We start from the raw sequence: 13,073 nt of genomic DNA on the forward strand, positions 1-13,073 counted from the left end.
TTGACTCAATTTTCTTTATTTCCTTTAAAATCATAAACAGCTGTCCTCATATGAGGAAGAAATGCACAAACAACTCAAAATTGAGTCTCAACGGCACAACCCCCCACTGAGAGATGACAACAGGAAGCTTGCAACCATCTCTGAGGGATGTTCAGTGATCCGAGCCAATTGCAGACCACCTGGAGGTTCCATTACATGGCACCATGGGATATTTACTCTACCCTGTGATGAGAAACCGTTTATGGGTATGTGAATGCCTGTGGCTGAAGAAGAGGCTGTATAGGGGATGGGCGCTGCGCATGCATGTGGTAACAGCGTAAGTGAGTAAAGCGGGGGGGGGATACTGGCCAATGTGTGGGAGCCTGTGAAGTTTTAAATCTAAAAATATGATCAGTGGTGTAAAGCTGAGGAGTAATATGTGAAAAACAAATGCTTTGATGCAACTCTAAAACCTGCGGCTCTTTAAATAAAAAGTGTCAGTACACTGAATATAAACACCGTAATACTTCTAAGTTACATTGTATCAAATAGGTGAGGTACTGCGTTAAAAGAGAGTCATTAAAACGCTAATGTACAGCGTAAAATAAAAGTACACAATGCTAATGTTTCAAATATCCCTCCATTTCCTTTAAATAACTTAAGCACCCAATAAGTCCATCTGCTATCACTTCCAAATCTCTCTGGTTACACTTTACCTAGCGCTCGTTTCATCGGTGCAGAAACTGTGAAAAAAAAGTCGTTATTTTACAAACTGTTTTGTATTGGAGTATTTTTCAGTTAGCAACATATCTCCTCACACTCATACAGTCCAACTTTGTAATCTAATTTTAAATTTTACAGATCAATCTTTTCAACAACACCAAAAGCTTATTTCCCAAAGGAAGAGTTCTGTTTCACAATTAAAACCCTTCAAACATGCTGATTTTTCCAGCGGTCTTCATTTTTGTTATTTCTTTAGTCTCTCCCCTCTACATTGGTTCTTGGTCCCCTTGTTAACACAGTTTTTCGCTGAAAACCTGATTTGACATTGCAGCAGAAGTGTCTGCAAATGTGAACAGATCTGAAGATGCACACATGTACAGGACACTGGAATTTCACTCATCTTGCTGGTTTATACTATAGGAAATATAAATAATCTCTATTGTCTTTGTGTGTCAGCTGCTAGCTGAGGCGTGGGCGGTCCCAGCGGTCTATCGCAAATCAAGCACGGGTTGCTGTGGCAGGGATCAGAGGATGAGTTTCCTCATCTACACAAACATTCATACTGAAATCCAGATCACTGGAACATTTCACTTGCTTTCCATTCTCCCAGATGTACACCTTCCCCACTGATGACAACAAAAGGCAGGAATTGGTTTCTGGGAGCTGTAGGAGGGCCCCTACCACCACTTCTCGAAGAAGATCCTATCTTTGGGGAGGCTGAGGTCCATGAGGGTTTTTGAAATTGATTCAATCATTGGCGGGGGTCCACACAAGTAACACAGAGTTTTTTGTGGGTCCACGTGTTTCCGCAACACCTCCTCTGTGAGTCTCCCATCTGATGAGACACAAGGGAAGCAAATCAATTAATTAAGACGCGGTGCTGCGGCACCTATCCCATCTCAGTCGCCTACATGGAGACTTAGCCTATGATGACACACATAAATCAACCAAGACAGGCTGTGGTTGAATGTGACAGTTACTCAATCATCTCATCCAAACAAAGAAAAGCGAAAGTGCAGTATTTACGGTTGACAAACGGCAGGAGTTGTAGGTCGACGTCTGTGCTCTGCTGCGTGACATGGAAGTCACAGGAGAACTTGTCAGGAAACTCTTGGCACACCTCAATGATAGAATTCTGGGAACACAGAAGGTAGGATGTTGTACATTTATAAAAGTTTATTAAAATAATAAAAACAAACAAACAAACCTTCTCATAGATTTTACACACATGGAAATTTTCTAAAGCATACCTTGAACAGCAGCTCTTCGGTGTTCTTGGCACTGTAACAGAGGTGGGCGGAGCCTATGTTGTAATCCTGGCCACCTGAAGCTCGATTGAGACGCAGCAGATCTGCTGTGTGCAGCATAATTGAATACAAGGGATTGATCCCTACACCTCCAGCCACCAGCAGCAAATCCACAGAGGGTTCAGATGGCGATGGGTCAAAGAAGAATTCCCCGCCGACACGCATGGCCACTCTGGAGCCCACTGTACACTGAGAGGAAGAGGGAGAGACGGAGAAGTGGAAGGAGTTTGAAACAAACTGCAAAGCCAGCTAACTTGCATCCATCCGTGATAAGAAGCTGAAATAAAAATTTTCAGAGACAAACTGCATCTAAAACCAGCCTCAACAAGTGTAAAAAGCCAATTTTAGATCATACGCACTACAAATCGATGTTGCTGCTGTACGAGTGCAGCCGATATTACAAGTTACAAAAGGCCTTTTGAAGTCGAGGAGAGCACTAAATATGCCTTTATCTGCTTTAGCACACATGACCACTCGCCCACATGATAATGCATGCAGTCGTAATCTGCTGTGATGGTCCCTACACTATCCCTGTAACACAATATCAAACAAAAGGATCATAAAGTGATCTCAGAGCTGATAGATGTAAGTCTCAGTACCCTCAAACACACATCGCTCGTTCCTATTTACACACAGCATAGTAGCTCAAAGCTATTTTTTTGAGCCCATCATCAAACAAAGAAGCTGCAAACAAACATGTAGACTACAGAAAGGGAGACAGAGCTGGAAGAAAACGCTGTTAATATTCATACAACTACTGGCACCAGTGGAGTTTAAAAATGATGCGTTTGTCTCTCTCTCACACACACACACACACACACACACACACACACACACACACACACACACACACACACACACACACACACACACACACACACACACACACACACACACACACACACACACACACACACACACACTGTTGTGATATATTTGCTCTAGAATTTGATTTCATATATTAAAAGGGAAAAAAGCTATCCATACCTATCTGGTCCTGTTTTAAAAAAAGTAATTGTCACCCTTGTCATTTATTCCTGCGGTCTACCATTTATATTTTATTCCAACAGAGTTGGTGCAGATCACCGACAATTTTGTTATACATGTACACAATGTTCCCTCTAAGCTGCGCACGTGCGCAATTGCGCACTGCTGGCACGGTCTCTGCGCACAGAAAATCTGTGTTGCGCACAAAAGAAAAAAATCTAACCTGCATTGAAATTAAAATTAATACTTTAACAATTCTGTTTTGCAGTGTTAGTCAGTAAGTAACTGGCTGCTCCAGTATGGGATTAGAACGATGCCACCATATCCCATAGTCCAGCCAATGATGCGATTCACATTCGTATATACGCAGTTAATCAACGTTGCTGACAGCTATGACAGCGTCCTTATGTGCCGACACCGGTGTTTTAGCTAGCAAAGCGGCGTGGCTGATGTGGAGTGAAGCCACGTTAATGACAACGTGTACAACCATTGGAGATGTGAGCAGGACAGACGGAACAATTGACGGAAAAAGTGTGGACTTATACCAGTTTTTAAATTGTGTTGATAGGCCACGTAAAACCAGACCACAGACTCATAATACAAGTCAAAGCTTTTTTTAAAAAGAAAGAAAGTTGTGTTTTCAAAATTGGAGTTCAAGTTATTTTTACTTCCAATAGTGTTACCATACTACACAGGTCAATGACTAGATTTTTAAAAAAATTTTCATTGTAAATGGGCTAAAGCAGTTAATTAAAAGTAGTCTAACATAAATGTAAATGCTGTAATTTGATTATTTTAATAAACCATGTAACTTGGATGGATTTGATGCTGGCGTGACCACAGTGCACACGTCTGATGTCGCTCACAGTGCTCCAAGGGACCGCTCGGGGAGTTTGCGTGTTCGCTCAGACACGTGAAAAATTAGAGGGAACATTGCATGTACAATAACAATAAAAGGCTACTCTATTCTATTCTGTTTAAGGGAACCCTCCTGTACATACAGTCAGAGGTGTTTATTTGAGATGACAAAATTATCTCCATCTGCTCTTGATGACATCATGAAGAGCCATGAGTTGGGAGCAAAGAAACTGTTTGACACTGAGCATTTAGAGCAGTCTGAATTTCTGACTCATGTTTGCTGACCTCACTGTGTGACATTTTGAGCCATGTTTAAAATTAAATCCACCATTATAATAAATAAATGACACAAAAGGAAAGATACAAGAGAGCTCAATTAATGGTTGTTCGCAGATAATAGGGTGTATGCAAACACACACACATCAAACAATTCTAAAAATATCAGCTCATTTATCTTGTTCCATTCAACACTTGTGTGATTATGTCGTAATGTGGATTGTAATGCTGTAACACCTTATCCATTATTGGTCTTAGCCTCATGATTTTTGAACCTCTGCTGTTTTATAATATTCCTTTCAGTTTTCTTGATTTTCATACAAAACCAGAGATCTGGATACCATAAAGGTCGTGATTATTGTACTCACTGTAGTGTGGACCCAGTGGGCTGGTGGGTGTTTGGCATATTTGACAGCCAGTTCAACAACTCCCTCCCTCTGCAGCAGACCTGGGCTGGAGCACATGGAGAAGCCTCCAACCTTCTCCACATCAGGGATAAAGAAATCCACCCTGCAGACACACAACAGCAAAACACAGCATTTAATCATTCAGTTTATTGATTATTTACATTAGCAGATGTTTGAACTTGATCCATAGATTGTTTCACTGATTTTATTGTCACTTAGTTATTATTTTTGGGAACAATATAAAGATGTCTTTGAACAGTTAGCCAGCGTAGAAGAGTAATATATTAGACAAACTTTGGGAAATTGATCGGGTCTAGCCATCATAAGGGCCAGGAATGGTGACTGTAGCACAAATTGGTACATGCCTACTTGCTAACAGTTAATAAAACAGCAAAAACAAAAACAGGGCCAAAGTCGAAATGCTTATAGAGTGTTTCCATGTGCATCGACGCAGCAGAAATCCTCTTTTGGAAACCAGGGACAACAAAACAGAACCAGATGTAAAGCTGATCAGTTTATTCAAAGTGAAGCATCTCTTTCTTACACATAGTCACATCTGTCAATCAGTAGGAACAATAGAGTAGTCACAGTGGGAAAAATGCAGTGCTAAACAGTTGGGCTAATGTTCCACCAACACAATGACCTACTGTTACACCAGAGAGACCCTCAGAGGCATCATAAATATGGATCCGCTGTGAAATCATGTACATATGTTCCATCCACCTCCTCCTTCTCTTCCTCCTCTCCCACCTGGAGATGAACAACTAAACAGTCCCTTTTTTCTTAAAAAACATTGCAAGTCGAGAATTTCCATCTATTTACATTCATTATCAGCCGCCGCAGGGCAACTGGCTGCCAGTTTTATTTCTCACCACCGCCCACCAACAGTATGGGCTCATGTACATACTGCATGTGCAAGCTACACTAATTAACAATGGCAACACTGACTGACAGACCAGGACTGAGAACAAAACAGAACCAAAAAAAAAAAAAAGGCTCTGGCTCATTGAAGAAGTTCCCAACCTGCTATTGGAAGAGTCTCTTGACGTTAGCTTAAACATTTCCTCATGTTATGCATCGGTCAAAAAGCTGCCAGTATACGAGCAACATCAAGGACGATAAACGCTTCCCCGTGTGTCTATTTTCAGTCATCCTCATCTGACTCAAGGCTTTAAATGATTAAGAGGCTTCGATCCTTCCTCCGGTTGATGGTATTGACCAATATGAGGACTACAGCTGAAATTTACTGGAAGTTCTGTAAGAAGTGCTTGGAAAAGATGAATCTGACACAACCCTGCCCCCATGTGGTGATTATAGGCACTACATGACAATGACTGATGAAGGAAGACCTAAGTGCTATCACTGTATTGGGTTTCTAATGGCACCATGAAGAAAACAGAAAAACTATTAGCTTAAATTTTAGTAGTAAACCAAATATACTTGTAATTACTTTATGAATACATGCTATGTAATTTATTGTCTTTTGCAGCTAGAAATCAAAGAAGATGGGAGTGTATCCACTATTTTAAATTACGTTATTCCCAAAGTCTTTAGAAAGAGAACAGGCCTTTGTGTGTTAATGGACGCATTTTTCTTTTACAGCACTACAGTTTACAACTGAAAGCCAAATCTCTGCCCACATTACCAGGCTGCACTCTCGAGTCACACCAATAACGATGCAGCTCTGTTGCCTTTTGTCGTCCTTGGTTTTTCTAAATTGACAGACGCTATTACAACCCAGTGTCACTACACAACAATACGGCCATTTTACCTGAGGCATATAGAATGACGGGCCCAAGCACTCGTGGTTGGAGCTAACAATGCTGTTTATACCCAATTACACATAAATTACAGTGTAATAAAACAAAACAAGGACACGCTCTTGTTTGTGTGCCGTGCTGTAGAAAGAAAACATCATGCATTATATGCCACTTAGTGTACTTCCCATATGGCAAACGCCATGGGCATGTCTGAAAAACCACACTACTGCATAAACAGAACGACAAAGCCAGCGGTGTCAGGATATGTATTACAAGTCTGAACAGACGGGTGTACTACGAGGCCAGATTAATAGCTTCGTAAGCCATGTTGAACTCAGAGTTTTCTGTATCAGAAAAATGGGTCTCTATCTGGCTAAATCACTGCAGTAACTTATGCTGAACACATAACCTTTATGTATTTATGTATTCAGCTGGTGATGCAGAAAATGTTTAAATGTTTTTATACTTGTTTCTAATCTGATGACTAATCTCTTTTATATTGTTGGAAATGCAGCTATTAAGGCACAGAAAACACAACAAGAATACCAGCTGAATCAATAAATCTAATTTCTCTTTGAGCCGGCCATAAACCAAAGCGATTCCCAGGTCTCCTTTATTAGACTATGGGACAGTAAACTTTAATCTTAAAATGTATCCAGTTTAATGTTGCAGAGCTTTAACGTGCAATTTACCTTAAATTAAAATGTTTATTTTTCCGCTCGGTGTGCTAAATGACCAGATTAATGATTTTCTGCAGCATTACACTCCTTTATTTACAATTTACTGGTATTTGTTTATGTTCTTTGTAGATTTCTAAACACCATTTTATCTGTATCATCACCTCTGATTGGAGTAGGACACACTATCAGGGCTCATTTGTGTGGAAGAAGAGTCATATCACAGACAATGAAGCAGAAAGCCTGGCTTAACAAAGAAAGCTTACAGTTACTGTTGTGATACCTGCCATCTCTAACTGAGGTTTTACGTTTTGTCAAGACAAATAAAGCAAAGAAAGCCTCAGGGACTCTTATCCCATGCTAACTCTTAAACATTTCCAAGTTGTAGCACAGTGTGTGAATAGAACCATTTTACTCTGAATTATTCAAATGTTAAAAACTGACACTGACCAACACTGAACTTCTGAGATCATCAGCTGTGATATATACTCTGCAACCTTTTTACATAAGAGATCCCCAGTTTCTCAGTCATTTTAAACCACTTTTAAAAACATATTTGTTCTTGTTTACCTTCAAGTCTAGTTGAGCAGAGCAGAGTATGCAAACTAGGGGTGGGTTTTGATTATCAATTAAAATCGATTCCGGCTTGGATAACGTGATATTGATTCATTAAAATCCTGAATCGATTTTTTAATATAAATTTATTTTGCCCGAAATGCCAGAATCTCAGGTTAAACCTCACAAAGTTTCAACAACCACCAAACAGCTAAAACAGTAAATGAGAGCAGGAACATGGATTCTGCACAAAGACGTAAACACAAAGCGCGGACCCAACGGATCAGAAGCAGTGAGATGTTGCCTTTCTCACCTGACGGCACGGACACGGTCGGGGCTGAAAGCTGACAGCTCGCTGATTCTGATGTTTCGGCGGGTCCGCGCTTTGTGTTTACGTCCTTTTTGCGCTGATTCTAAAGCTGTTAGTTTGATCTCTCTCCAAACAATATTGACTGAACCAGCAGCAAAAGAAGATCCAAACTTTGCTTCACATAAACATCGTCAAGAATTCACTCTGACTTTTGCTGTTTTGCTTCCACCACGATAAAAACCACACTTCATGCACAGCTCTCTCTCTCTCTCTCTCTCACATTATACTTCAAGAACAGTTTCCCATCTAAAAATCTGTTTTCTTCATTATTCGCTTGCGCACAAGTCTACCGTTGTTTACAGCGCTGTCGGCCGCTGTTTTTTCCTCATTTCTGCTGTTCAGTAAGCTACTGAACAAATTTAAACTTTTTAAAATTATGCAAAATTGCAAAACGCTTGGCTGTGTCTCTAATAAAACATCTGTAACTTTGCTCTGCTTCACTTCAGCAGCATCAGGTAATATTCATATGTTGATTAATGGTTTTCTTTCGTTTTTGATTGACTGCACAATATATTTATAAAATCCCAGGCCAGGAAAATCACCTTCATGTTTTTCTGTGTTTTATCCACAGCTACTTTGACACAAAGGCATCTGCTGTGATGCTCACACCTTTGGTAAAGTCTCGCAAGTGTCAGCTTTCTTTTTATAGGTATACGAATATGGAAATGTACTGATGCATGATCTGAATTATAATATTTCTGACTGTCTGAGGCAAAATTTCCCCGATTCAAATTGAATCGAATCGATTCGGGGCCTTGTGAATTGCAATCAAATCCATTCTAGAAATCAGTGACGATACCCAGCCCTAATGCAAACACTCTTATCTACTCATTTTATTTGATTTTCAGTGTATAGTGAATGGTGATTTAGTGACTGGAATATATATATAGCATATAGGAATGAACTCTGACTTGACTTTTACTATGAATGTGCCAACCTGTGTTAATAGGATAGTAGTAATTACTTGGGTAGGAGATGTTCAGTCGGACAAACTTTGTCATGCCACCATTTCTAAATCACCCCAAGCATTGTGTATTTAAAAAAAAAGTTTTAATACTGGCATGCCATTAAATATGACAGAATGATCCATATTGGTAATACTGTTCAAATACTGAATACTGTTCAAATACAGTCTATAACTGTCTATAAGTTGTGTTTGATGTGCTCCTAGAGTGTATCCCACTCTGGGATCTTCTACTACTGACTGAAGCTGTCATATGAGTATTCTCACAGACATAAGTTTCAGAAAACTGCAGTCGACCCTGGTACTGTGTGTAGTTTGACCTGGAAAATGCTGATTTCAGTTGTACCTTCTCTTATTTAAAACTTAATGAGAGTCTACTCACCACTGGCCTGCTTTGAAGGTGAAGTTTGGATGCACGGCTATTCTCAGTCTTTTTACCGTCTCTGACTCATTTATAATTCCACATACTTGTGCTGGATACAGAGTCTAAGTCAAAAACCCAGTTAGAGACACACAGAGAAGAGTTCAGTGGTGGGTTAATAATAGTGTGGCACAGTTAACAGACATCAAGATCAGATTCCTCAGCTACACACTGTAGACTTACATTTTGTCTGTAGTTGTTCGAGGTCCTCTCTAGGTGGTCCATTTGCCTTTTGGAGGACATATTTCTTCTACTGAAAAGGAAACGGTCTGGTCACTTGTCTCGTATGAAAAATACTGTGTCGTGCAGTGAAGAGCAAGAAAGCAGCCACATGTGACACACACACAAGAAAAAAAAAAAAAAAAATATAGGCAGCAAGTGGAGTTTGCCCTCACTGTCAACAGGGAACCATCGAGTTAAGGATCCAGTTCATCAACATTAAAAATACAAAAAACCCTAAAACAAAAACACAGTTTCTCACTAACTCTTCGCAGCTCATTCACAGCACCTCGCACACTGTGGTGTGCACAGGGCACCAAGTGCTGGAGGGGGCGCCAAAACAGGCTAATGATCATCGATCATAACAATCATAAGAACTTATTTAAATTCAAGAAAAAGTACATTAGGCACCGTCAGACAATTAGAAGCAATATAAATACTACAATGAATTATGGTGCCCCCTACTTCATCTCCCAGCGGTTAGCAACAGACCCGCTGCCTACTACCATGATGTGCACACAGACTACTTAATGAGAGTCACCAGTAATGAATGCAGCATGGGTTTAACAAAACAGCAGCTGAAGTAGTGCTTGTTGTTAACTGCTGACTTTCTTGTGAGTTTATTAAAAGCATGCAGATTTATAGGGTTACTTAAAGCAGCAGGATTATTAGTGTGTATTACTACACCCTGCTAATACAGAATAAGACATAATTTTTTCATTATAAAATGATATAATTTTTTGCTTCAATTTTATTTGCAGGTTACAGTATTTGGACTACTCCACGTGTTTACATGGATGCATTACTGATACATTTGTATATCATTTTTTTTGTGGTGGGTAAACGAACTGCACATTTTCTTCTTCTATTTGATTTTTCATTAGTTAATGAATGACTGTTTTATCAGGGTTACACCCAGAAACATTTCACAAATGCTGAGAAAAGCCACAGACTGAAACATGTAACCAGAGAGCTGCATGCATTTACACATTTAGCACAACAGCAGGATCTTTAGTAATTATTCCCATAATTTAATCCAAGCAGAGACTCGAGATCAGTCTGGACCTTATGCACGTCTCACTCTGTACACTCTGTGTTATGCACCTGTAACACAGAAAATCCCAGCAACCATTCTCCTGCCATCACAGCTGTGGGAACATTTTATATTTAATGTCACTAAAGCTCTTTTGTGTTTACTAGGGGCCAAAATATAATTCTTATTGAGTTTTTTCAGTTTATTCAAAAACCGAGATTTAAGGAACGGTCATTATTGGGCACATGGATATTTCTCAAAGTGTCACTGAAAAGTTCCAGGAATGTGACCATTAAATATATAAATCACATCCTAGAAGTTCCATTATGCACCCTTGCTTGTGCACTTTGGCTCTAAAAAGGATGCGGGATCTCCACCAGTATGTCAAAACTGTGATCCTTACACCTGATGTCTACTTTGGCAAAGTGGATAACCAAGTTGACAATATCAGCCTCGAAATTAATTCCTGTTCCTATTTCCCACATGGACATAAATGAAAACTATTCGTTTGTAGCTAGAGACCCAACTCACCGCCTCCAATGATTCTACACATTGAAGTCAGGACAGTTGGTACCAAATAATGATGATGTTTGCTCTCTGCAAATGTTTAAGAGCCACAGTGAAATCACAGTGCAATGATCATAATGGGACGCAACAGAAATATATAGGAAGCAATATAAGAATGAATTTCAAGGCTGATGTAAGGATTACCCCTTATAGGAAGTGATCTAAAAATAACAGCAATGCTGGAGGTAGTCTCCAAGATCTTGAAGAAGAGATGAAGACAAAAATGAGAACAAAAGCCATAATCTGACATTCTTTCTCATTTCATTTAGGCCTGTGGATAGTTTAAATCAGACTATATGGGCTCTGATTTTCTGTTGCTCGTAATACAAGAACAGGGGAGATGGGGGTCCACTCAAAAACATACACTTCTTTCGTTGTCAGAATCTACTTTGCCCCCTCAGGAAACTCACCTCACGACAGAGCTGGGGCCCAGCAGCCTACAGCAGAGCAGACCGGCTGCAGGACACGACAGACTGAAGGTTCGAGCAGTGGCGGACAGTAAACAGGAGATCCTCATCGCGACCTGGGTTCATGTCAGATTAGAGCAGAAAACACCTGGATTTAGCTTTCAAAGCCGGAGTCTGTACCTTATGCTTAGCATCACATATGAGTATTTTATACACCCACTTTTGTTTCTTTTCCGATCAGTATACACCTCCATGTATTAAAATCAGACTATTTTTAATGGAGTTTGGTGTGACCGCCTCCATCATGAGGTTAGCCGGCTAGTTGAAGCTAGCTACCGAGTAAATGCCGGTTACATTTCATTACTTGACACAAACTAATCATATTTTTCTTCTTACCGGCATAAGAGAGGACTTTACTTCTGTCAAACGCTCTTCATAATTGTCTCGTGTACCTTCGGAATAACCTTGGTGGTCTTATGATGACATGACGCGACAGGTGACTTCTTCTTCGTCGTTTTACTGCGGCTGGCGACTTCTTCTGTTCTAGTAACGCCCCCTGTTGGCAAATAGCATCCAGCGCCTGACCAGAACCCACATTCTTACTTCAAAAGCAATTGTACTCCCTCAGAAAAAAACACAAACACAACGTAAATCCATCAGATGTCACTTGTGCTACGGTCTCATTATTTTAATAGTGACTTATTCACCAAAATTTAATGTTTAGCGTTGAGCTCTGCAGGAGATTTTTGCCTTCTCTGTTATAGGTGCCATAGTGTATTAGACAGTCTCACAGTTTATATAGCCCATTTTAATGGATAGAATCCTTTAAATACTTTAATTCAAAAATTAACAAAATGCCATATTAATGAGGGCAATCTCCACTTTAGTTTTTTGTCACATGGCTGCTCTGTTGAATTTTACTTATTAATGCATGGATAACAGGCAATATAGAAATAAATTTGGCTCCATCTTGTGGCCATAAACAGTGAACATTGCAACGCCAGAGGGTGAAATTGTGGTAGTGTCAAGGCTGGCTGTGGAGCAGGCAAGAATTGGACCTACAGTGGGGCAAAAAAGTATTTAGTCAGCCACCGATTGTGCAAGTTCCCCCACTTAAAATGATGACAGAGGTCAGTAATTTGCACCAGAGGTACACTTCAACTGTGAGAGACAGAATGTGAAAAAAAAAAAATCCATGAATTCACATGGTAGGATTTGTAAAGAATTTGGAAAATAAGTATTTGGTCACCTCAAACAAGGAAAATCTCTGGCTCTCACAGACCTGTAACGTCTTCTGTAAGAAGCTTTTCTGTCCCCCACTCGTTACCTGTATGAATGGCACCTGTTTGAACTCATCATCTTTATAAAAGACACCTGTCCACAGCCTCAAACAGTCAGACTCCAAACTCCGCCATGGCCAAGACCAAGACCAAAGAGCTTTCGAAGGACACCAGGAAAAGTATTGTAGACCTGCACCAGACTGGGAAGAGTGAATCTACAATAGGCAAGCAGCTTGGTGTGAAAAAATCAACTGTGGGAGCAATCATCAGAAAATGGAAGACA

At 40.0% G+C, this 13,073-nt stretch overlaps 1 protein-coding gene across 5 annotated transcripts; it reads right to left on the reverse strand.

Moving 5' to 3' along the window:
* Positions 1-12,105, reverse strand: oxnad1 (oxidoreductase NAD-binding domain containing 1). Of its 5 annotated transcripts, none has more exons than XM_026156049.2 (8): positions 11,963-12,105; positions 11,514-11,626; positions 9,468-9,537; positions 9,246-9,349; positions 4,499-4,640; positions 1,953-2,198; positions 1,729-1,837; positions 1-1,537 (listed from the first exon to the last, which is right to left on the reverse strand). In XM_026156049.2, exons 2-8 carry the CDS (start codon positions 11,618-11,620, stop codon positions 1,380-1,382), a joined length of 936 nt encoding a protein of 311 aa, XP_026011834.2. In that variant the 5' UTR covers positions 11,621-11,626; positions 11,963-12,105; the 3' UTR covers positions 1-1,379. The 5 variants fall into 5 exon arrangements, with proteins under 5 accessions (XP_026011834.2, XP_026011833.2, XP_026011832.2 ...); XM_026156048.2 differs by having other exon boundaries at positions 9,468-9,534; positions 11,907-12,078; XM_026156047.2 differs by having other exon boundaries at positions 11,907-12,068.
* Positions 12,106-13,073: the final 968 nt, after the last annotated feature.

Source organism: Astatotilapia calliptera, chromosome 22 (assembly GCF_964374335.1).
Source record: "Astatotilapia calliptera chromosome 22, fAstCal68.1, whole genome shotgun sequence".
NCBI classification, from domain to species: Eukaryota; Metazoa; Chordata; class Actinopteri; order Cichliformes; family Cichlidae; genus Astatotilapia; species Astatotilapia calliptera.

What these genes read in the sequence shown, in the direction of transcription:
- oxnad1 (XM_026156047.2), bottom strand. An exon ending in ACCTTCAAAGCAGGCCAGTG is followed by an intron (nt 4,641 to 9,245) that starts GTGAGTAGACTC and finishes GTGTGTCTGCAG; the next exon opens with GGTGGATTTCTTTATCCCTG. An exon ending in CCCACTGGGTCCACACTACA is followed by an intron (nt 2,199 to 4,498) that starts GTGAGTACAATA and finishes TCTTCCTCTCAG; the next exon opens with TGTACAGTGGGCTCCAGAGT.